The sequence below is a fragment of the Trachemys scripta genome, chromosome 3 (genome assembly GCF_013100865.1).
Source record: "Trachemys scripta elegans isolate TJP31775 chromosome 3, CAS_Tse_1.0, whole genome shotgun sequence".
NCBI lineage: Eukaryota > Metazoa > Chordata > Testudines > Emydidae > Trachemys > Trachemys scripta.
In genome coordinates, this window is record NC_048300.1 from 125,746,158 (window position 1) to 125,771,230 (window position 25,073).

Here is a 25,073-nt window from a genome sequence, read left to right on the forward strand (position 1 = left end):
TCGGCTCCAGGTAGCGCACTAAAATTAGCAGTGTGGACACTGCGGCTCCAAGCAGAGATCCAGGCTAAACATCTGAGCTTGGACCCAGGAGGTTGCTGAAAGGCAGTATGGCTAAGTGGATGAGATTTGAATCTTCCCTATGAGTAGGATGACGAGGCAGCAAGTGTGAAAAATCGGGACGGGGGTGGGGGGTAATATAAGAAAAAGACCCAAAAATCGGGACTGTCCCTATAAAATCAGAACATCTGGTCACCCTACCTATGAGCTACAGGGTTGTGAGCCCAGCTCTGACAGAAGTGATTTTATGCAACCTCTCAAGTACCCCATCTGCAAAACGAGGGAAATGGTATTTGCCTGCTTCCTAAAATAGGGGTGTGAGATCTTGCTCCATAACAATGGCTGTGAAGTACAAAGAATTATTAACACCAGTCAACAGAAGATCTTTTGGCTGCCAACCAGCCCACTTTCCCTTAGGCCAAAAGGGTCTTGAGGGTGCCTCTGTGTCCTGTCTGGAGCTCTAGCTCTTTGCCCACTATGTCGGACAGAGGGAGACTTGGGGGCACACTCATGCAGTTGGCATTTAGGAACTCTGTGGGGTTACAGCATGCTTAGTGCAGATAGACAACCGGTAGAATTTAGAGCATCTCTAAATCCACTGAGTAGATGAAAATGGCAATTTTCAGAGGCTTGTAACTCAGCCAAATCTGGCTGGATTTTTACAGGGACAGAAAAATCATCTCTCTGACTCCAGGGCTATCCCCACGCCAAATTTCAAATTCCTGCTTCAAAGCATGCACTCGCTGGCGCTCTTAAAATGTTTCCAAATGTTTCTATTTTTTCCTGATCCTCTTGGAAATGGCCGCAGAGTTTTTGCTAAACTTTTTCCCACAAAATATAAATAAATCAATAAATAAAATCAAATACAAAAGTGAGTCCGAAGAAGAGTGCAAACAAAGTTAGTCTCCAATGGTTAAAGTGTAGCAAAGTTATAAGCAAAGGGGAAAAGAAAAGATCGAATTTCTTAATTTTAGGATACAGATTTATGAGAGTTTCTTTCAAGAGGCAGTGTGTTCACGTGGATTGAGTAAACGACATGGAGCCTGCAATTACTACGTTACTAAACTTCTATGTCTTTCCCCTTCTGCAAAATGGCAGAACTGTAAATGTTATCTACCTCATAGGGCTGTAGGAAACATTAACCTCTTGGCAGTGATGTACTGATACCATGTAATAAGAACATAAGAATGGCCATATCGGGTCAGACCAATGGTCCATCTAGCCCAGTATCCTGTCTTCCAACAATAGCCAATGCCAGATGCTTCAAAGGGAAGGAACAGAACAGGGCAATTATTGAGTGATCCATCCCTTGTCATCCAGTCCCAGATTCTGGCAGTCAGAGGCTTAGGGATATTCAGAGCATGGGGTTGTGTCCCTGACCAAGTTAGTTAATAGCTATTGATGGAGCTATCCTCCATGAGCTTCTCATTCTTTTTTTAATCCAGTTATATTTTTGGCATTCACAACATCCAGGCAATGAGTTCCACAGGTTGACTATGCATTGTCACAACAAAAGGATACAGATCTCCCATCCTTTCCTCAAAGACATTTCTCGACGTTTGTTCCCTCCCATGTCACCCACATGCCCCAACCACTGGGTGCCTTCTTTAAGTTCTCTCAGCCAGCCCTATCTCCCAGTTCTTTCCTCCGCTGATCAAATGACCACCCTATGTTCCTTTCTCTACCAGACTTCCACCCATCCACCTTCCAAATGTGGTTCCATCTGCTCCTCCTGCCCCAACACATGCCCTCCCCTTCAAGTTCTCATTCCAACACGTCTATCCTTGCTCATCTCTCTCTGACCCTCCAACTCCCACCTCTATTCCCCCCAAATCCCTCTAAATTTGAGACAGCTTTCCTAACAAATAAAACATTAAATTATCCCCCTTGAGCATGATTTATTCAGGGGGTGGAATTTGAAATTACCAGCCCCTGTATCATGGAACTTTTTTTTAATTACCTGCCCAGTGCAGCTAGTTATATGACCTTGCACAAGCAGCAGTTTGATCCAAGTCCCATCTGCAATACCATTTTACCCTCATCTCTGCTTACCTCACACCAGATACCTCGGTTTTACCTCAGCTGACTGACCAGACTGTGGGCTGTTAGGGACCATCACTTGTAGGATCCTCAGCTGCAGATTGTTCCTCAGATTCCAATATTAAACCTCCAGGGGACTTTTTAAACTGACCTTTGACTCAGGGTATGTCTAACACTGCAACTGTGCTGGTGTAGCACTTTCATGCAGACACTTCCTACATCAACAGAAAGGGGGTTTCCGACAATGTAGTTAATCCATCTCTCCAAGAGGTGGTAGTTTTGAAGAATTCTTCTGCTGACCTAGCTGTGTCTCCAGTGGGTGTTAGTTGAACCTAACTATGGTGCTCAGGGTGCTAAATTTTTCACGTCCCTGAGCTATGTAGCTAGTTCGATCTAATGTTTAGGTGTAGACCAGGCCTCAGATAAAAAGCAGTCCCAAGTGACAGTTAATCAGATTAATATTTTGTTATTTAACCAGAGCACCAAGAATTAAACTTGCAGTAGTGTTTAAGGGGCAGTCTTTTATGTTTAATAAAGACAGTGCTCTCCTACTCCCACCTAGAGGTGTCTGCGCTGAGATTCCTGGATTTCATTAGGAGTGTACTAAATATTTTGCTCTCTTTTTAAATTTTGGTTACAGCTAAGAGCTGGAATTACTGACAGACCCTTCTTATTACTGATGCCTACTTCCAAATTTTAAACTTTAGACATTTTAGTGTGGTTAGAATTCTAAAAACAGAAAAGTGTTTATTTTTTTCACCCTCCCTAATTCACAATCAATTTAAAGGTTTTGTCATCAACCTTCTCAAAAACAATCAACTTTAAGTAGACACTCAACATAAGAGGCAGTGGAGTCTTGTGGCTAAGGTGCTGCACTGGTACTCAGGACATTGGGGCTCAATTCCCAACAATGCCACACACTTTTTGTGTTACCATGGGCAAGTCATTGATTTTGTATCTCTGCCTCAGTTTCTGACCTGTAAAATGGGGATGTAATAGTTCCTTTCTCCCAGCCTTTGTGTATCTTGTGCATTTAGATGTTAAGCTCTTTTAAGCCATGGAGTGTCTCTCACTACATGTATGTACAGCACCTAGCACAGCAGCATCCTCATCTTGATTATGGCCTCTAGACACTAACACAGTAGGCTGAGGAGATAGAGGAGGGTTATGTAAGGGAGATCTTTCCTCCTTCTGGGGGGACTCTTTGTATCCTTTCTTCTTGCAAAACTGTACTTTGTTCCAAAACTCACATCATCTGTGAGCCATGATATCCCTGTAAGTTTTCTTCCTTGTTTGAATACCTCAGGGTAAAGGCTGGCTGTTGGGATGCTCAAGTCTGGACATTCAGGGATGCACTAAGCATGATCAGTGCTTCACAAGGTGTCCTTTTCTTGAGCCCAACTGACATGGCTATCATGCTGGGTAAAGCTGTAGAAAGTATGGAGACTTAGGTGCCATTGAAATTCACATCATGCAGCAGCTTTTGAGTGGAAAATACCCCCTGGACTAAAGCTATGTCTTTATAGCGGCATAGTCAAAAGCATCATGAAATTTCTTCAGACCATTAGATGTAGAGTGAATAAAGGGTCAAATCCTGAGCTGGTGTGAATGAGTGCAGCTCTGGGATTTGGCCCATAATCTGTAAAATTACTTTAAAAAACCATGAGCTGTTCTGCAGACCACCATAAATTAAGGCATTTGGAAGCATCCAGAACTTTGTTCATTAAGTGAAAATATAACTAACCAACTTATATACCAAGTTAACATTAGCTTTTCAACCTAAATTGCACAAAATAAGTCTTCTTCAGATGTACAGTACTAAAGATATCCATGTAACAAAGCAATCAGCATGCAGCAATCAGTTCTGCATGCTCTTATCTCTACTGAGCATTACATCGCTTCACATGTTTTCAGTGTGACCTCTCTTTTTAGTCTAATCCACGGGTCGGCAATGTTTGGCACACAGCTCACCCAGGTAAGCACCGTGGCGGGCTGGGCCAGTTTATTTACCTGCTGACGCCGTAGGTTCGGCCGATCGCGGCCCCCACTGGCTGCGGTTCACCGTCCCAGGCCAATGGGGGCGGCGGGAAGCAGCGCGGGCGAGGGATGTGCTGGCCGCGGCTTCCCGCCCCCCCCCATTGGCCCGGGAAGGCGAACCGCGGCCAGTGAGGGCCGCGATCGGCCAAACCTGCCACATCAGCAGGTAAATAAACTGGCCCGGCTCGCCAGGGTGCTTACCTGAGCGAGCTGCATGCCAAACATTGCCGACCCCTGGTCTAATCACAATATTTTCAACATAACTTTAACATTCCTTTGCAAGCTCTCCCCAACTCAGTATGCTAGGATTTTAAAAATGAAAGCGATCAAGTGAGCAAAATGTATTTCTACATATACAGATCAGGATATCTAATCAAAGTACTAAGCTACTTGTACAAACAAAACTTGCACAGAAGGGTTTCCTGTCACATATGAATGAGTATTGAAAATACAACATTCAGAAAAACTTGCAAAGAAGAAGGTGGGATGGAGGGGAGGAGAGTAACAAAGTGAAGTAATTACCTATCTCCCTTTGGTTTTCTTTTCTGTACTGTCTTCCCTTTGGGTCGTCTCTCACTTCCTAAACAGGGGCTCCCACCAGGGCCTGTTACCCGTATTGATTCAAGGCCTTTGGAAGATTTCTTAAAAGTAAATTCCACTGGTTCGCCTTCCTTTAGGCTTCTAAATCCTTCCATGTAAAGCTTGCTCTGTAAATAGGAAAAATATTCTTGGTTACTATTGCCTTAAAAACAAAGTTGACAATTATAATAACAGGACAATATTAACTTTCCTGTTATGTTTATCCTACAAGACACACGTTGAATTGGGTTCCCTTAATAAGATCTACTAAAGATACTACACTTATGGTCATGGGGAAAACATTCTTCAAACTTAAGAAATAATGAGATTCTCTTTTTGGATATGAACAAAATTGAAATAATAATTTCCTTATTCTCTGCTGAATTGATATGGGCTTTTGGGCTGCACAAATCTAAAAGTGCTGTATGCTCATACAATTCTCTGTAGAAACTTTCTGCAGTTTAAGGCATTTTAATAGAAACAGAGAAGACAAAGCTAATAGATTTAAAAAAAAATAGGAAGAAAAGAGAGCAAATGCTCCCTCTCTAAGTGAACCTAGATATTGAGTTCTAGTTGATGATCAAAATGCAATCTTTAAAAGAAAAGGGGGGAAAAGGATAGATTAATTTTCAAACTAGCAGAAGTAAAGAATAATGAGCAAAAAGAATGAAAAAGGAGCTACCAACAAAATGAATTGCAAAAGGTAACTCAGTTACTCCAAGTGAACTGCTAAGTTAGCATTCATTGCCAGTAAAACTTATCTTGTTAGTATGATCTTAGTATGGATTTATTCTTTGATCCAAGAAAAGCAAATCATTATCACCAGGGTCAGAGAAACAAAACAGCAACACTGATAATCTTTTGGTATATGCTTCTAGCGTGAAATCCTGCACCAACGAAGTCAATGGGAGTTTTGCAATGGACTTGAATGAGGCCAGGATTTCACTCCTCATCTCAAATCCTCTGAATGCTAAATAATACCAAGTCTATATCCAAGGATAAATCTGCTGAATAAAACACTTGGATGAAATGGTTAGCAAGTTAAGTGAAACAGAATAGAATATAAAAAGGAAGACAATAATAAGACTCAGGTCTTATTAAATGTTTATTCCAAATGTTATATTTAACAGAGACAAGATTAGTGGGACTATAAAGTGAATATTACAGAATCACTGGCAATACTCAATACTTGAACTGGGCTTTTATGTTTGTTATAAAAACTAAAGGGAAGGGGAACACTTTTTTGTTGTTGTTATTGGCTTGTGAATACTTCAGAATAGACAACACCTCTGAATTGACTCATACAAGCTACCCAGCCAGTACTCTCTTGGCTAAACCATAGAGTCAACAAAGGGAAGCAATCTTAACTGTGGAGGTAGGATGCGCTGTAGTGGTCTGGAAGGTAGCTGGACACTAACGCCATCAATGGTCAACATTTTTCCATTCAACCACGTATAGGGTAGAGCTGGAGAACACCAAGGGATGCTCTTGACCACATATAGACAGCAAGAAGTCCAACATCGCAAGGGAATTGGAGGAACAGTGAGTCTATACTAGCCTGCTAGGACCCCCATTTGTGTCAATTGAGCCTGGCATCCTGTAAGCGTGCGGGACTCACCCCTGCGGTGCCTCCTGCTGGTCTCTTCTGGGAATTAGCTCATCGACCCAGGAGCACCCTTTGCAGGCTGGTGTCCCACTACCGCTTGGTCCCCCTGTCCCTCCCGGACCCGGTGCCCTGTTGTCTGGGGTGTTGCCCCCTGGCAATAACCCCTCACAGCTCTGGGTCTCCCCCTCACAGGGAGAACCCCCACTCACTATCCCCACTTCGCTCAGTCTTGGCTACTGCCCAGTCTCCATCTAGCCCCCGTTCACTGGGGCAGACTGCAATATAAGCCACTCATCACAGGTAAAGGGGTTTGGACCTGCTGCCTCTGCCTACTCCTAGGCTGCTCCCTGCAACCCAGTACCTAATAGGCCTTACCAGGCCGCAGCCTGGGGCTTTCCTAGGCCAGAGCTCCCCATCTCCCTTGGCCTTTCCCCAGCACTGCTCCACTCTAGGCACTTAGTTAAGCTCCCTGCAGCCAGGCCCTTCTCTCTCTGAATGCAGAGGGAGACTGTTGAGCTCCTGGCTCCCAGTCTTTATATACAGGCCAGCTGTGGCCTGATTGGGGTGTGGCCCAGCTGCAGCCGCTTCCCCCATCAGCCGAGGCTTGCTGCTTTCCTAGCAGCAGCCCTCTCACAGTCTGAGCCCTCTCCCAGGGCTGATTTCAAACCTTTCAGAGCCGGAGCGGGTGACCACCCCACTACACGTCCCCACTGTAATATCTTAATTGGGAAGTACTGGGAGGAAGGCTAGTCTTGTGGTTAAGGCATGGAAACCACACTGAGACAGGAAGACTTGGCTTCTGTTCCTATCTCTAAAGACTTCCTGTGTGGGCTCAGGCAAATGAAGTCACTTAATTTTTCCATGACTCAGTTTCCCTATCTGTAAAGTAGACACTATCAAATACTTACCTATCTCACAGGATACTGTGAGATTAAACTAATGATTGTAAACCTGTTTGAAATCCTCATTTGGAAGAAACTATGTGAGTACACACACAGGCATGCACACAATAAAAGAACTCCTACCTACTGGGCCCTGACAGTCTACTGAGCAGTGGCCATTCATGGTGGTACGGGAAATATATTATTGGATTCCAATGCACTATGAGTCACAATATCAGTACAGGCTGACAAAGGGATCTGGCTGCCTTTAGGGAAGGAATTGCAGGTTTTTCAGCAGCTACAAGCACAGCGGATTCATGGATCCACTGGTTAGGATGAGGAGTGCTTGGGCATGACCGCTCCTGCAGCTTGGTTGTTGGACCAAGATGTCGTAACAAGTGTGATGCGTGGAGCAAACACTGGCCTCTCCTGGTCACAGGGGGGATGTCTGCACTGCAGCTGGAAGCAAGTCTCCCAGAGTAGGTAGGTAGACTGGGTAACTCAGCTTGAGCAAGGGCGCTAACAATACCAGCATGGATGATGTAGCACAAGTGGCAGCTTAGGCTAGCAACTCAAGTCCAAGCCCGCCTGACCCCTGGCTCTGAGCTCGGGGCTAGCCATAACAGCCAGTCTGCTAGTTTTAGCATGCTAGCGTGAGCAAAGCTCCTGCAAGTCTGTTAACCCACACTGGGAGGCTCACTCCCAGCTGCTGTGTAGATGGCCTTAGTGTCCACTGTTTAAAAGGAAAAGACATGAAAGGGAGGAGTTTGCAGATATCTATATCCCACTTTATGCTTTTGGCAGTTGCTGGGAATGAAGGTAAAGGTACTGATAAGGATGATCCAAAGTGATCAAAGTGGAATGCAGTATTTATTATATTAGCTTGTGTGATCTGCAAAAATGTTCCAGGAAGAAGCACTCTACTTTAAAATATTGGGATAGAATTAGGGGGACTCATGCCACATGTGTGTGATTTCCAGGCACCATTATAAATTCACAGTATGAACAGGGGAGGACACATTCAGCCATTGATTGAAATGGACTCCTGCCTCCAACTGGCCCATGATACAGGCCTTCACTGCCCACTTCATAGAATCATAGGACTGGAAGGGACCAAGAGAGGTCATCCAGTCCCCAGTCCCCTGCACTCATGGCAGAACTAAGTATCTAGACCATCCCTGACAGGTGTTTGTCTAACCTGCTCTTAAAAATCTACAATGATGGAGATTCCACAACTTCCCTAGGCAATTTATTCCAGTGCTTAACCACCCTGACAGGTAGGAAGTTTTTCCTACTGTCCAACCTAAACTGCCTTTGCTGCAATTTAAGCCCATTGCTTCTTGTCCTAACCTCAGAGGTTCAGGAGAACAATTTTTCTCCCTCTTCCTTGTAACAACCTTTTATGTACTTGAAAACTGTTACGTCCCCTCTCAGTCTTCTCTTCTCAATTTTTTTTTCAATCTTCCCTCATAGGTCATGTCTTCTAGACCTTTCATAATTTTTGTTGCTCTTCTCTGGACTTTCTCCAATTTATCCACATCATTCCTGAAATGTGGTGACCAGAACGAGACACAATTCTCCACTTGAGGCCTAATCAATGAGGAGCAGAGCAGAAGAATTACTTCTCGTGTCTTGCTTACGACACTCCTGCTAATACATCCCAGAAAGATGTTTGCTTTCTTTGCAACAGTATTACAATGCCAATGTTCCCTCTAATTTTTTCTATCCATGTGCGAAATGAATTTTGTTATGTGCACCAATATCAAGCTAATGTGCAGATGTGCACCATCCACAGAAACAAAAAACCTAGCTATAATATATATTTTTAAAAAGTTATCATAGGGATAATTATTCCAGCCAGGACAGGTTAGGCATTTTAGAACTCACTACTCAAAGAATTAAATTTAAGTGTAAGAGAGAAATAAAAATTATGAAATGCATAGACCAGTCAAAAAATTGAAATAACAGCACTTTGAAAGAATAAAATTACAGAGAATATATGAGCATTGCAGGAAGTACTGTACTAAGAAGTAACAACAACAATACAAGTATGTGTTGGGAGGTGAGTGTGAAAGACAGAGTGTGTGTGAGACAGAGACACACAGGGTGTGTGTGTGTGTGTGTGTGTGTGTGTGTGTCTGAGTGAGAGAGAGAGAGAGAGACGGTGTGTGTGTGTGTGAGAGAGAGAGAGAGATGTGCGCTTCGCCATTAAGTACGCTGCCCCTTTAAGTTGATTGGCACTCACCAGTCTGAAGCCTGCTTGTTCAGAAACGGCAGCAGCTGCCAGTAAGCTCCATCCCATGCCTCACTCCTGAGCCCTGTTGTGTCTTCCCACCCCCATGGAGATGGGGTACAAGGGCAGGGGGATACTCTGACATCAGTACCCCGCTCCCCTCTCACACACACCCTCTCTGCACAGTAAGCAGGAGGCTCCCGAGAACAGCTGGCCAGGGGCTCCAAGGCAGAGAGCAGAAGCAGTGCGGTGGGGGGACGGGGCCCCTGAAGTGTGCGGCCCTTGATAGACTGCTGGGCAGCCGCGCAGCTTAGAGGGAACTTAGCTGTTAACTCATATTTAGCTTGTGATCCACTATGACCCCCAGATCCCTTTCTGCAGTACTCATTCCAAGGCAGTTATTCCCCATTTTGAATATGTGCAACTGATTGTTCCTTCCTAAGTGGAGTACTTTGCATTTGTCCTTATTGTTATATTTTAAAACAAGCACCTTTATGCTTTCTCTCATGCTGTCCCTCAGAGTTGTGAGGAACTCCTTGTAAACATCCTCCTTAAAACTCTCCTTTGCTGTGATGCCTACAAAAAACTGGACAGTGGCTGCTGGTGTGTTGAGACCACTGTCTATCATGCTGACCAATATTGTCACATTGTTTCCTTGTGCTCCTCCTGTCTGTATCCATCTGTTGTCTCTTGTCTTATACTTTGATTGTAAGCTCTTTGGAGCAGGGACTGCCTAGCACACTGGGGTTCTGGTCCATGACTAGGGTTTCTTGGTGCTATGATAATACAAATAATAAATAATCATAATCCTGTTTTGCCGGCCCTGAATTCACTCACAGGTACAGCAGTACCTCACTGGTGCTACAGCAGCCACACGGAAAAAACATTAGAAGACAGCTTCTTGTCCTACAACAACATTTTGTCCTTATCATAACCATAAAGATAAGTGTTCCAAATGAGATAGTCAACATGGATCAGAGAAGTATGCTGCTCATGAGGGGCATCAGTCAAGCTGATGTGCATTTGTCTTTATATCCCAGAGACATCAGCAATGGTATGGGCTACTTTTTGTTTGTATATATATAAATTTATGCTGTTGTAACTAAAGCTGTGCCAGTGTTTAGGTTATAAACCCTTTTTTCCAGATCTTTTAATTTGGAAAGCAAACAGCTGGAAGCTGATATGTGGTATATAAGTGTTACCTATTTTGTTTTTGCTTGTTAGGTTTTTGGGGTTTTTTTAAACTAATTTTGGTTAAACTTTTAAATCTTCTTTTATTTACAGCACTAATGATGGTTTAAAATGTTTTTGCATTGCTCTACTTTAACAACAAAGCTTTCATTTGTAAACAACACTCAAAATTTACTATGGACACCAATGACATTTAAAAAACATTAAAATGCAATTGAAAAGACATTTAAAAAGACAGCTACCAAACCTTGATAATCAACTATTAAGTACGTATGATTTCTTTTACATTATGCATTGCTTATTATATGGAGAGAAAACCCAAATGGTTTCATATTGCACCCCGCTACAATATATCTTTGCAGCTCCACAGTGTTACAGAGGGACACGGCGCTCCTCTGATTTACTGTGTAAATGTTTATTATACTGGCAGCCTCCCCATAAAAAGATTATTTGAGGATGCGCCATTATTTTGAAGCATAATGAAAGAAAGTGGCCTAGAAACAAATAGGAAAGATCAAATGCTTGCCCTCTTAAACAGTTTTTATAGAGTTGGTTGAAATATGTGAAACAATATTGGTAATTTTTTTTAATTTCCACTTTTGTTTTAAAAAAATGTCAGGGGTTTCCTGCTAGTTCAATTACCCCCACTCTCCCATTACTTTATATATATCTTGTAATCACATCCATGCATGGCAGTGCTCTGAACATGGACCACCCTACTGACCTCAGTGAGACTCTACACGGGTCCAAGAAGGACTGACCCATGTATTCCCAGTTGCAGGAGCGGGCCTTAGAAAGAGGGAAACACAAACTGACTACATACAAAGTAAACAAATGAAAAAATAGACACTCTTTCTCTACTTTCTTTCCATTAGAAACAACCTTGGGTGTTACTTGTAGCCGTAGTGAGTAAAGCAATTTCAGACTCCAGTGTGATTTTTAACCTGACAGTGTTCCTCTAGGATGCGCTATTATTCCATGGTATTGCAGCCTATGCTATAAGGCCACACACATCTCCAACACAAGCAGTAGCGTGTTGCAAAAAGCTTACAAGTTCAAGTGAGTAACAAACAGAAGGAAGAGTTAAAAACAATCCTGTTTTCATGAAAAGTGTCCCTCACAGTATGAAAATGGAGAAGAAAAATACAACAAACATAAACCATCTAAGTAGGAGTGTGCCTAAAAAGAATGCATTCCTGGCACTGCCTGTGGGTGCTTAAGACTCTCACTGAAACCCACAAAAGGAAGGAAGTTCTGAGTTAAGGCTCATTATGGGGGTCTATTCTCCTCTTGATATGCGTGCATAACTCCTATTAACATGTACGTATGGAGGAGAGAATAGGCCCCCATAACGAGCCTTAATTCAGAATTTCCTTTCTTTTGTGGGTTTCCAGTCAGGGTCTTAAACACCTGCTGACGCAGCCATGAAATTCTTTGAAAACCATTCTGTGGAGGGGCAATTTTGCTCAGACAGTTTATAGTTTTCTGTATTTTTAATGTTTTTTTAAAAACTGTTCAGTATAACGATCAAGTGTTATCAGAGTACGCTTGGCACTTTACAAAGAAAAAGTCAGAGTCTCTGCCCTGAGTTGTTCAAAATCCAGTCAAGGCACATAGCAGATCAAATCCTGAAGCCTGTCTACACTGAAATTTTAAGGAGTTTTCCCTCCATTGATCTAGCATCAGTGCAGTTCCACCAGTGCTAGTAATAGTGTGAGCTTTAGTCTAGACCAGGGGTTCTCAAACTGGGGGTCGGGACCCCTCAGGGGGTCACGAGGTTATTACATGGGGGGGTCGCGAGCTGTCAACCTCCACCCCAAACCCCGCTTTGCCTCCAGCATTTATAAAGGTGTTAAATATATTTAAAAGTGTTTTTAATTTATAAAGGGGGTCACACTCAGAGGTTTACTATGTGAAAGGAGTCACCAATAAAAAAATTTAAGAGCCACTGGTCTAGACCATTGTGTCCTGCAGCATTAGAGGATAGAGTAGTAACAGGTCTATACTAGCTCTCCTATCTAAGCGAGGACCAAAATGAAAGAATTCCCTATAATTATCAGTAGTGGTGCAAGAATCCAGCACTGGTTGTTGTTGAAAGGGTTAGTGGAAAAAATGTGTTTTGAAGAGGCAACTTTATTTTTTAAATCCCTTACTTAAACTCACTTCATGTGACAATAATCTCCAGACAGAGCAAAGTGAACCTAGGAGTTTTACACTTCTGCCACCCGCTCCACCCCACCCTGAATCTAGCACAGAACTCTCACTGACTACAGCTAGATAGCATCCTTTTGGAAAGGGCATCTCTCTGCCACGTGACTTTGATTGGCTGCTTCACACAAACGTCAATCTATTGCAGATTATAACAGCTGTTTAAACATGAAGTACATGAAATGAGGTCCATGTATCCAGTGTACTGTAGTTTTTTTTATCTGGTTTGAGATGGTATCTGAAGTAGATTCTTTTTCTTATTTTGTATTTTCAAATTACAAGCACAAAAAGCAATATTTAATATTTTATAAGAGCTGCGGTTACTATACCTTATAGATGGAATATATAGTATGTCTGCCTACTCTAAGATATGCTTTCTTCAATATTTCAATAAAAGAAACAGAAGCAAAAGAAATAACAGTCTCTACAATTTTAGAAATATCCTGTAGGAAAGCCCAAAGCACTGTAAATTAAGGCTTTAAAAAAAAAAGTTTAAGGTAACATTTGTATTATTATTCACTGCCATTATTATTGGTAACTGTTTCTACTGCCTACTAGACAATGAAAGCTCATGTTTGCCACGTGAATAAATGGCCGTACCACTGCCAATGTCAAAATAGTTGTACCCAATTATATCAGCAATTAATTTGTCCTCGATCTTCTTAGTATTGATAGCAAAGTAAACAAAATGAATAGGAAACGGGGGGAAAAGAAATACACTAAGGTGCTAACGCTGCAAATACTAACACACGTTTCATTTTACTACAGAGTGGTCCCACTGAAATCAATGGAACTATTCATGGTAGTAAAGTTGTGCATGTGCTTAAGTGTTTTTGTAGGATTAGGGCCTTTGTTCTGTATTATTACTAGGACCCCATGTGTTGTAGGATGTCATGGGATTTGGCACTGAATGTATCCCGTGCTACAGAATTATGAAGACTATTTAAACAATTTTCTAGCCCTTACAGTTGCAAAAATAATCTTCTGAACATGACCTATGTGTGAACTGATGTATTTGTCTTCATGAGTATGCAGGGAACCTAAACAGTAGCTCTTAGAGATATGATTTTTCTCTCTCTCTCATCAATTGTGTGTTAATTCTGGAACCTAATGATGAATATATTAGGCCCTTATTAAACAAAGTCCAACAGCATGTGCCTTACTCCAAGCATGGGGTATCTTCAATAGGACTACTTGTGCTCAAAGTTAGGCACATATGTAAGTAGTTTGGTGAATTAGGACCTAAACGTAAACATTAAATTTCACTACTTATTATTTTAGCAGCAGCATCCACATAGTGGGGTAGATGCTCCACCTTGTTCGAGCACTCCTTGAGTGCAGTGGAGCGGAATGCTGGAGGAAGCAGGTTGTAGCTCCCTGATGATCAGCTGCCCAACTCTGGTACAAAGTGAAGCTGCACAGGAGCAGTTCTAACTTACACCACTCAAGGACCTTACACCACTTTGAAGGATCAAGCGTAGTGAAGCTCTGGTTCCTCATACGCACTCCCTATCCCCCATCTGCTTACACTGGAGGAGGAGGTGAAGAGTGGGTGTGGCTTGCAGCAGAGACAGTTCTCTACATAGGAGAAATCTCAGCTGGACATCTTCAAGTTTTAAGACCACTTTGTGCCAAATAATCAGACAGGAGAATCCAGCCCAATGTGATTATTCCACAGTCTCAAACTGCCTCCAACACCTTTCCAAGAACCGAAAGCCCCACTTGTCCTCTACTTAGTTGCCAAAAGTTGCAACTCTCTCCCCCCCCCCCCCCCCCCCACGTCTGGCAACTTCTGTAGTGAAATTATGCATTTTCAATACTGAATTCCAAAGCACATTGAACATTGAGGGTGTAGTAAAATAAATATTGGGACCACAATTGGACTTGCCCATGTGGTTCTCAGTGCAGAATCTTAAATTAAACAATATAAGGAGTTCTGTAGTGACTATACTATGCTTGCCATTTAATTCAGTAACACCTTCCATTTTGTAATGTACCTGAACCAGATGTCAACAGATGTAGTTCTTGTAGCATAGCTCCATTATCAGGGAATAGAAGAGAGTTTGCACAGGCTCCCAGAGCTAATGGAAAGGCAGAGGGCTTCAGTATATACGGCCAGGACCTCCATCCAGTCCCCTGAGATCTGCAGGAGTGGAGACTGGGCCTCCTACGTCTTTTACAAAGGGTACATTCGGAGCAAATTCTGTTATATGAATCTCATTGACCTTTTCCTCCCTTTGGGATCTTTTCCATGAATTTAAGGATGGTGAGGACTGCAATATGGCCATGATTTACTCATTTAATTTTGGGGGTTTTAAATAATACACTTAGCTGTCTCAGAATACTCTTCCCCACTAATAAATCTTAGAACAGCTGATTTTCAATAATTAATAATGTTAACTTGTATACTCCTGTAAACACAGATAGTGCTATAGACAAATATTTTCCACTGGAGATGCTGAAGCACAGGAATGCTATAAAAGGCTCAATTTATGATCTTTGCTGCATATTTCAAGTATTGAAATAGAATTACGTCAGTCAGTGAGAGCACAGGGATAATGTACAGTCACTGACCCCCAGTGGTACATTTCTTTAAAAATAAACGTATTAAATGCAGATCCCTGCAGTTGGATTTAGTGCACCTTTCAGAGGTCTCCTTCCATATCCTGAAACTAGCCTAGCTACCTCAGCTTTTCCGCCCTTCTCAGCTCCATCAGTCCTGTTCTCTCAATTTCTCCTACACACACACACACATCCACTTGCTCAGGAAAGACTAGCCCTCCTTCTCAATAAAAGTTTTATTTGTTTAGCTGTAAAGCTTAGCCCGCCCCCTCCCCCATTTTCCCCCCATCTTATCATCCCCTTTCATTCCAATAAACTACATATAATTCAAAAAGAAATCAAGGCCATGTGGAGGAGGGGTGAGGAGGGGAAGGAGGTCAGCTGTTCCCCTACTATGGGCCCGGGAGACAGCCTCCTAAGAGGTCGAGGATCTGTGAGTAGAGAGAGAAATGGGGCCAGGGACATTTGCACTACCCTGTGGGAAATGCTCTCTGAAGTTAAAACAACCTTAAGCGGCATGCTCCATCCTGCAGAACCCCCCTCCACCCATGACAGGGAAGAAGAGACGTTTTGAAAACTGCCCCCAGCAGGGCAGCAAGGAAGTAAGTGAGCATTTCAGTGTAACAAAACCTTGATCATATTTCTTGCCACTTGGTAGTAATCGTACCCTGAGCTAATAAGCTCCTCAGCCTTTGGTCTCAGAGTTCAGTTAGCCAAGAATAAAATTATTGCCTTGTAAACAGGAAGCTACCTCAGAGATCATTAAGTATTTTATGCTACTGCAGTCATTATTTCTTATCTGTAATGCAGTAATGCCCAGAGGCCCCCATTGTGCTAGGTGTGGCACAAACACACTGGAACTCACGGCTCCTACCTCCAAAAATGTACAACATAATTTATTGTGTACATCGGTGGTGTCAAATCCCTTGCAGAGGATTGAATCCTGTGTTCAGTTATCATCCACAGGCCAGGGAATGCCCACTGATGTGAGCTGGGGGGTTGCACAGAGATCAAGGGGAGATTATGGCCCCTATGTAGTAACTAAAGATTTAGTTATTTATTATTTGTTCAGTGCCTTATTGTCACATTCTCGCTCAGTGAGAAAACACTCTTCCTTTCTAGGCCTCCAGTATTTCTGCCTTTTGTTTCCCTTTCTTCTCCATCAGCCTTTCTCTGTTTCTTTCATGCTTCCTTGTCTTTGTGAATCGCCTCTGTTCTTTTTTCTGTATTTCCTTCCTGGTAGCAACTCTAAATTCCCAACCCAGCAGGCTTCACACTCGCTCTCTGCCTCCATTCCACCCACTGAAATGATCAGCAGTTAAACAGTTAATGTTCACAGTGAAGCGTCATCACTGAGCTTTAACACTGACACTCGAGATTTAGGGCTAGTCTACACTAGAAGTGCTACATCGGCATAGCTGGATCGATGCAGCTGCACTGCTGCAGCACATCTGGTGAAGATGCTCTATGCTGATGGGAGAGAGCTCTCCCATCGGCATAACAAATCCATCTCCGCGAGAGGTGGTAGCTATGCTGGCAGGAGAGCTCTCCCACCGACACAGCGCTGTCCACCTGGCACTTAGGTCGGTGTAACTTACATCACTCGGGGGAGGGGAGGGCTTATTCATGCCCCTGAGTGATGTAAGTTATACTGAAGTACGTGGTAGTGTAGACCTGGCCTAACTGAGAATAGAGGACTTGCACCTCTGAGGCTGGGTCTACACTACCCGCCTGAATCGGCCGGTAGAAATCAACCTCTTGGGGATCGATCCCCGAATCGACGCGCTTACTCCACCAGCGGAGGTGGGAGTAAGCGCCGTCGACGGGAAGCCGCAGAGGTCGATTTTGCCGCCGTCCTCACAGCGGGGAAAGTCGGCTGCGATACGTCGAATTCAGCTACGCTATTCACGTAGCTGAATTTGCGTATCTTAAATCGACTCCCCCCCGTAGTGTAGATGTAGCCTATGTCATTGATTCAGGCTTTCTGCAGATGCAAGCAGACCTCACTGCACTGGGTACACTCAGTCCCCATTTGGAAGGTCATCTCTGCAGCCATATGTGCTAAGAAAGTTACTTTTTCTTAAAATGAAAGCTTAGATTCTGGAGAACATATGCAGCCCACAATGTGTTATTACCTGTATGGCCCTGAGGATGTCACATAGACCGCAGCTCTGTGCTGATTGGGCCGCAAGTGGCCAGTGGGCGGCAGGCTGAGAACCACTGCATTAACAGGACAATTCACATGATAAGGACTGCAAGATTAAGCCCCCAATCAAGAAAAGATTGTCCTATTTAACATGTATAATTCAAGAAGGTTTATTAATTAGGATGTTTATTAAATACTGCATATTTTAAAATCAAATCTCTGCTCCTTAATTTATGGTCCTCACCTGGATACCTAAATCCTGCAAATGCTGAGAAGGCTCATAGATGTTGCAGGCTGTGCTTTCCCCCACCTATGTCACATATTCTCTATCATGCTCTTTCATATTCCCTCTCCCTTCTCCCCTCCCTCCCCCCACAAATAACCCCAAGACTCATGGACACATCTGTGAGTGCACATGTTAATAGCTGGATTTCTATTCCCCTTTGAAAGCTCCACTGACATAAGGATTCAGTATATTACAAAAGCCTAGTTACCATAGGTTTGCATAAAGCCAATACACCACCTAGAAACTAAAACAGAATTTTGAAATACACGTTAATGTATTTAATTACCTTAAAATAATATCAGGGAATAAAGGCACTAGGAGATAGGACAAGATTATCTGGGGAAATTATTAGGGGGTTAGAATATAACTGCCCATGAAACAATTACTTAATAGCTATCTTTTCTTTAAAAAAAAGGGAAACAAAATGCAGTTATTTTCATGTCATTATTTACACTGTAACAACCAAATACTATGCAAGAAAAATATAAACAACATTTATACTGCATTAACAATTCCAGACTTACGAATTTGAGGTCTATAGCATAACCAGTTTCTTTTATTAAGATTAACAAATGTGGCTAGCCTCCCATTCATAGCTGTTTCAGAAAAACATTACAAAACCACAAATACATAATCCAGTACATATTTTCATTCATTAGCATAATCAGTTTCATCTTCCTAAAATTACAGACGACTGAAGACAAAATTGATTTATTTCACATTATATTTTACTTACGATAAATAATTTTATAGGAACTAAAAATACTGATTGGTTTATTCAGAAATTCAAATAAGTTAATACAAAAAAATACTATGGCTTAAAATGTTAATAAGAACAAAGAAATTTTATACTTTAAAACTGTGTCACTGTTTTATGGAAATGACAGATCATCTAAATATGTACCAATCTACAGGTGGAGCACAGCAAAGCTGGTAATAAATGACTAACACTGTCTGGCCATAACAGGAAATGAGAGGGTGAATAGGAATTAATGTTTTTCTTATATAATTGAAATGCATAATTGTAGTAAGAGTCAATGCTGATTCAAAAAGAGTTTGTGTGTTTAGTTCTGAATGCTATATTCTACTTAACTAGAACTTTGAGAAAAATATCCTAAAAATATTGTACTTAGATTTTTAAGAAATACGTTTATTTCATTTGTAACTGGTATGAAATGCACTATTTAAACGTACATCTAAAATAGTTGGCGGCAATGGCTGTTTGGAGGATGGGGAAAATTCTGTTCTGTTACAAAGGGAACATCCCAAGTATCTCCACTGACTTAAATTAAGGTACTCTGAATTTAAATTGGTGTAGATGAGAGCAAATTTTCTTTTATCAGAAGTATGAAAAATAAATATAAAATGACAGCAGAAGAGCTGAGGATTGTGAAGAAAATAAAGTGATTTTTTGTGGCAGAGGGCAAGATTTAAAAAAAAAAAATTAAAAAAATAGAAGAAACCCCTCAAATTCATTACTGTAATGTAATATAAAGGGCATTCAGAAATGTTTGCAAAATGTTATTTTCTAAACAACAACACAATACCATGAAGCTATGACTATATTCCTTGAGGAAATCATTGTAGAACTGGAATATGTTGCATACAATGCATTAATCAAAATAATATTGTTGGCTTTAATATTATCAGAGTTGAGTCTGCCATTTTTCTGTCATTTTACCACACTAAGCCTAAGTACTGCAATTGCTTTGAGGCCCCCTGAAAGAGGACTGCATCATCTGCAATACAAAGGCACAAGGGGGTTACTTAAGGACAAAGAGATATTCTCCTTCCAATGAATGCACATAACTCCCATTAACATTGATGAGAGGAGAACATATACTCAGAAGTGTCAGCCTTATCTCTGAATTTCAATGTTTAAGTTACACTCTTAATAAAATATATGTCTCATAAAAGACACATACAACTGACTAATTCCAATTTGATTAAAAGAAAGTATACAGTGTTAAAAGGCAGATTCCCCACAACTGAAACCCTTCCATCCACAAATATTTCCCCCCCTTTACACTTCCCACAATTTCATATGTGCCATCAAGAAGCATCCTTTGGATTTTTTACCTGGCTTGAGCTGTGCACACTCACTCTAATATTCTTCACTTTAAATACTAAAAGCATTTTGTTAGATACCAGTGTAGGACATTGTTTTATTGGATACACAAAACACCAAGATTTCAAATATCATCATGGAGAGTTTCACCTATGGTCATTCTAGATCAGACAAATTTGTATTGACAGAATTTTCACTATAGGTTATTCTACAAGATTGGGGGAGGGGGGGAATACCAAAGGCGAAGAGTGGATATGTTTTCTCTTTGAAAAGACCTTTCTAGCTCAGGGTATTGAAAGACCAGGGACACTGGCTCTACAGCAATCAGACCCATTCAGTAAAAAACTGCTTGACATTGCTTTTTTAAATTAAGCCACAACTCAAAGAAGTTTACTCATGTCCAGCATATCTGTAAAAAGAACAGGAGTACTTGTGGCACCTTAAAGACTAACAAATTTATTAGAGCATAAGCTTTCGTGGGCTACAGTCCACTTCTTCGGATGCATATATCTGTGACATCAATGCAACATTTCTCTATTTAATGTCTCTATTTCCCTCTGTTCTGATACTTTTTTTTCCAATAGGAGATTTCTTTCCCCTGTAAAATTGCTTGCTATCTTTATTAAAACTGAAGTCATTTTATTATGTCATCGTTTGATTTTTACTCTTATTTCTTATTTAGTGCCTGTATTATATAATTATCTGGCCTGGTACACTGGATCTACTTAACATTAATGAAAAGCTACAACTACTAAAGTTTGACTGCCAAGCAAAAAAACCCCCAAAGGTTGTTTGTGATCTGTACTACTCCTTTTTGGTTTATATAAAGATGGCTCCTAAATAGCTGTCTGATTGTTGATTTTTGTTTGCTTTTTTAATACTAGAAATAAACAAGGTCCTGACTTTGATTAGATCTTTGGATGCCCTTGAAACAGAATTTTTTAAACAGAAAATATTTTAAGATGTTTTCTCTGAAATGCTTTTGTTCTAAATGAAACCTTGCTTTAAGGAAGCTGTGTGGTTACTATATTAACCACTGTCATTATCCCAGAAGGTAGAGAAATGCAGAGTCTGAGCCTAAGTCAGACCTGCTGAGGCAGTCACAATTGATATACAGGGGTCTGCAGCCAGGGTCTGGTCTGAGAGCAGAGAATTGCACAATTCCATACCAAGACACAGGTGTTGGCTAGTGGCCTGAAACCTGTGAGGTGGTGTGGTTGGACAGACTATGAGGGGTCAGAGGTACAGTTACTAACATTTCTCCCTGTGCAATCATAGAATATCAGGGTTGGAAGGGACCTCAGGAGGTCATCTAGTCCAACCCCCTGCTCAAAGCAGGACCAATCCTCAAATGGTCCTCTTAAGGACTGAACTCACAACACTGCGTTTAGTAAGCCAATGCAGGCCAATGCTCAAACCAACGAGCTATCCCTCCCCGTTGGAGGTAAAAATTCTGCTTGGGGTTTTGATCTTTTAAATTTTAGTAATTTCTGTTGTTTTTTGTTTTGTTTTGTTATAGAGGTTTAGGGACAGAATGGGTTGTTTGTATTGTGATTGTCATTCTTATGGTGGAAAGGCTTGGATTTTTTTCTCTCTCTCTCTTTCCCCCTCCCCCCTCAAGGAAAGTTTTATAATGTTCCCTGAAGATCCTGGATTCCCCTGATGTCCTTTGGAAGATTGCTCCATAGCTGAATCCCCTCAACAGAGAATGCTTTGTCCCTAACGCTCACATGCTTCATCCTGGGCTTTGTGCTCTGCATGGTCCCAGAGGAGCACAGCTGTTGCTGTGGTTCACAGATCAAAATTCCATCCTTGATGTAACTGGGGCTTGATCCATTAAGTGCTTTGATAATTAGGACCGAGGCCTTAAACTGGCATAAGAAGCTGACAGGGAGCCAGAGGCAGTGGAGGGACTTGAGCACAGGCCTGATGTGCTCTCAACAGTCTGAGCTATGGAGAAAGCAGGCAGACACATGCTGTACCAGTTCAACCTGTGCACTGTCTCCACACTCAGCTTTAGATACAGTGAGTTACAGTAATGCAGTCTGGAGATGACAAATGCTTGGATCATTGTGGCCAGGTCCTCATCCAGGAGGAAGGGACAAAGCTTCCTAGTGATCTGAAGGTGAAGGAAAGCATTTTTAGACACTGACACTACCTGGTCATCCAAGTTTATGGAAGAGTCAAAGAAGACCCTGGGGGTTCAAACTACCTTAATGAATGGAGGCTCATGCCTTTAATAGAAGGTGGAAACAGTGTCTCAACTAGTTCTTCAAAGTGTTTCTCCTTTCAAATCAGCGTCACTTCAGTCTTGCCTGGGTCCAACAAACCCTTCCTCTCCTCTGCTTCAAACCAGAGTCCCTTCCACTCTCCAAAAAGCACAAAAGCAAAGTATTTGTAATAAAATTAAAACATGTGTTTAAGAAATGATTAATTAACATGACATGTGTCTCCCGGTCCACTGTCTTACTTCTATGTATATTCCTTCCCCCTGTCCTTAGTGTCTCCCTTTTCCCCTGCTTATGTTTAGATTGTTAGCTCTTCAGCACAGGAACCCGTGTCTTCTTCCTCCATGGCTTTTTCTCCAATGGAGATTTGCCCCAGTGACAGTCATTGATGGGCAAGCCACCTATGTAGTGCACGTCCCATGAGTACACTGGCATGGCTACTCTTTGCACTGGTGGTGTGCCCCCGTCTTGAAACCATAGTAACCTCCACTGATGCAAACAGGGGCTCTGCCCATCTACACAAGCGATCTGCAGCGGTGGAGCAATGTGTGGAATTCATTCAATTTGACAAAGTAGTGAAATTTGACAAATTACAAATAACAAGAGGATTTACATTTTTAAACAAACAATCCCTTTTATATATGCATGTGTTGCAGTTATTTTGTATCTCATAATGCGTGGGCATTAATGCTATTTGATGTGAAGCATCTATTGCTCTAAATGTAGCGATAGAATCACAGAAATGTAGCACTGGAAGGGTCCTCAAGAGGTCATCTAGTCCTTCCCCCACACACTGAGGCAGGATTAAGTATACCTAGACCAAGGCTTCATTGTATTAATGAAAAATGAGCAATCCTTCCATGATTGTCAGTCTATCACATGAAAATTAGTTATGTTTTAGCTTATCATATTTACCTTTAGTATTTAATGGGAATTGTTGGGGGAAAAACATGTACTATAAATGAACCACATACTAAATGCCTAAAATATGCTAATCTGCGTTTTGTACTGTAGCATTCCTAATTGTTCTGGTCAGTTATATTATTTATATTATTTTCATCCTTTCTGCCTTCAACTCTTTTACTCTTGATATGAAATGAGAAAATTAAGTGTACCCATTTGGTTATTCTCCAAATGTAAACATTTTGATTCTCTAAAAACTAATTAACAAAAGAAATTAAGTTTGCATTATAGACTAACTGCTTGTGAAATAATAGTACCTTTTTCTTATATAGCACTTCTTCATACATAACATCTTATTCAAATATTTTGCACTCTTAAGATTGCCCAAATTCATAGAGTAAAATATAGACAAACTAATCTTGCTTCAAGAATTGAACTTTTATTGAAGTACCACGAAACCAAATAAGATACGGAGCTACTGAATTCATCTGAGTAAACTCAATATCTCAGGTAAATATCTAGTTTAAATACTGTAATGACCTTTTCAGAAAAGTAAATATCCACGAAAGTAATCAATTTCAGTGTATAATGTTGAACTGATCAGACAAATGATTTTTTAGTAAACAAGACTGTTGTCGGTTGCTTACAAGTTAATGGAACTACTCACATAAATAAGGAGTAGCTATGAAAGTGAAGGTTTGCAGAATTGGGCTCATGATGAGTTTGTTATGCAGACTATATACTCTCTGTAAAACTTCTATAATTAAAGATTACATCTAGAGTATCAGCTAAATGAGCCATTACTGGCTATTGTAAAATCATGAAGATTAAGTGAAGCAGTAACATAAAAATAGATATTTGTTCACGGGGAATTCAGGTAGAATAAAATCAACCTGGTATTATTGTGTTTAAACAAACAAGTTAAAAGGACACATGCCAAAGTTTTTACAAAACTAAAGACCAACAGAGAATTTTCCCCCATATAAAGTCAAAATTCCAGTGAGATTTTTTTTTGTAAACAAATAAATATTTTTCCTGTGAACAGGTTTTCTGCACATTTTCACACTAATTTGTATCTGATAAATTGATCCTCCTATTCCATAAGTGACAGGAAGCAGAGCCAATCAAGATACAGAATTTTCTTCAGTCTTTCAGCTCTTTCTTATGTGACCTTCTGACCCCTGCTGATATTTCCACATCCCTAGAGAATCAACTAGAGAATCATAGATTAGTAAACATTAACATACTGAATTACAGAGCTGATTACTATTGGAATGAGTACTAAGAGGGTCAGATATTTACACTAACTGGGAACGAACATTAACTGGGAATGAAAAACAACCCTGAAAAAAGATCAGATTAGACAGACAAGCATTGCTTTGAGGGTCTTCACAAATTATTGTGCTGAGGTACCAAAAACCAATTAAGGGACAAGAATTGCTGATTCTACATCCTTGATACAGTAATTTGTTATTAATGAAATCTGATTATCTATCCCATATAAAAAAAATTACCTTCATGTATATCCCGAACACCATGGGAGGGTTACAGCTCTAGATCGGGTTTGTTTTCAGACTGATATGTGGATCACTAGCAGTCCAATAAAGCCTTCTGAGTGGTTCACAACACAAAGTATTTGGAACCAAGCATGAGATGACTGGGCTGTTAAATGGAGAAGTGGAGGATGAAAGGATCTCTTTTACAAAATGCTTTGTCAAATAAGAGTTGGATAACTAGTCCTCTGTACAAAGGCAAGGGCATTAAGACCTGATGCACCTTAAGGTGAGCATTAGCCAGAAAATGTGCATATATTCCTCAGGTAGTACTTGGAAAACACATGCAGGGAAGGCCAAAAAGCCACCCTGCACAGATCTAATGCCAGGTGCTTATCTTGTTCACACCAGAGTGAGGTTGTGGTTTGTGTCAAGCATGTTCTTAATTCACTGTATTGTGACAAAGACCTTCCGTGGAATGATCTTCCTGTAAGAGTTGGTATCTTGACATCAAATATAAACTGTACATTTGCTAAATACACATTTTAGTTAGTT

At 41.2% G+C, this 25,073-nt stretch overlaps 1 protein-coding gene across 3 annotated transcripts in view; it reads right to left on the reverse strand.

Moving 5' to 3' along the window:
- Positions 1-25,073, reverse strand: part of LIN28B (lin-28 homolog B) — a 125,578-nt gene that overhangs the window by 55,246 nt on the left and 45,259 nt on the right. For all 3 annotated transcript variants that reach the window (XM_034765969.1, XM_034765968.1, XM_034765967.1), the window contains one exon: positions 4,657-4,841. In XM_034765969.1, coding sequence (XP_034621860.1) covers positions 4,657-4,841 — 185 coding nt within the window. The remainder of the gene's footprint in view (positions 1-4,656; positions 4,842-25,073) is intronic.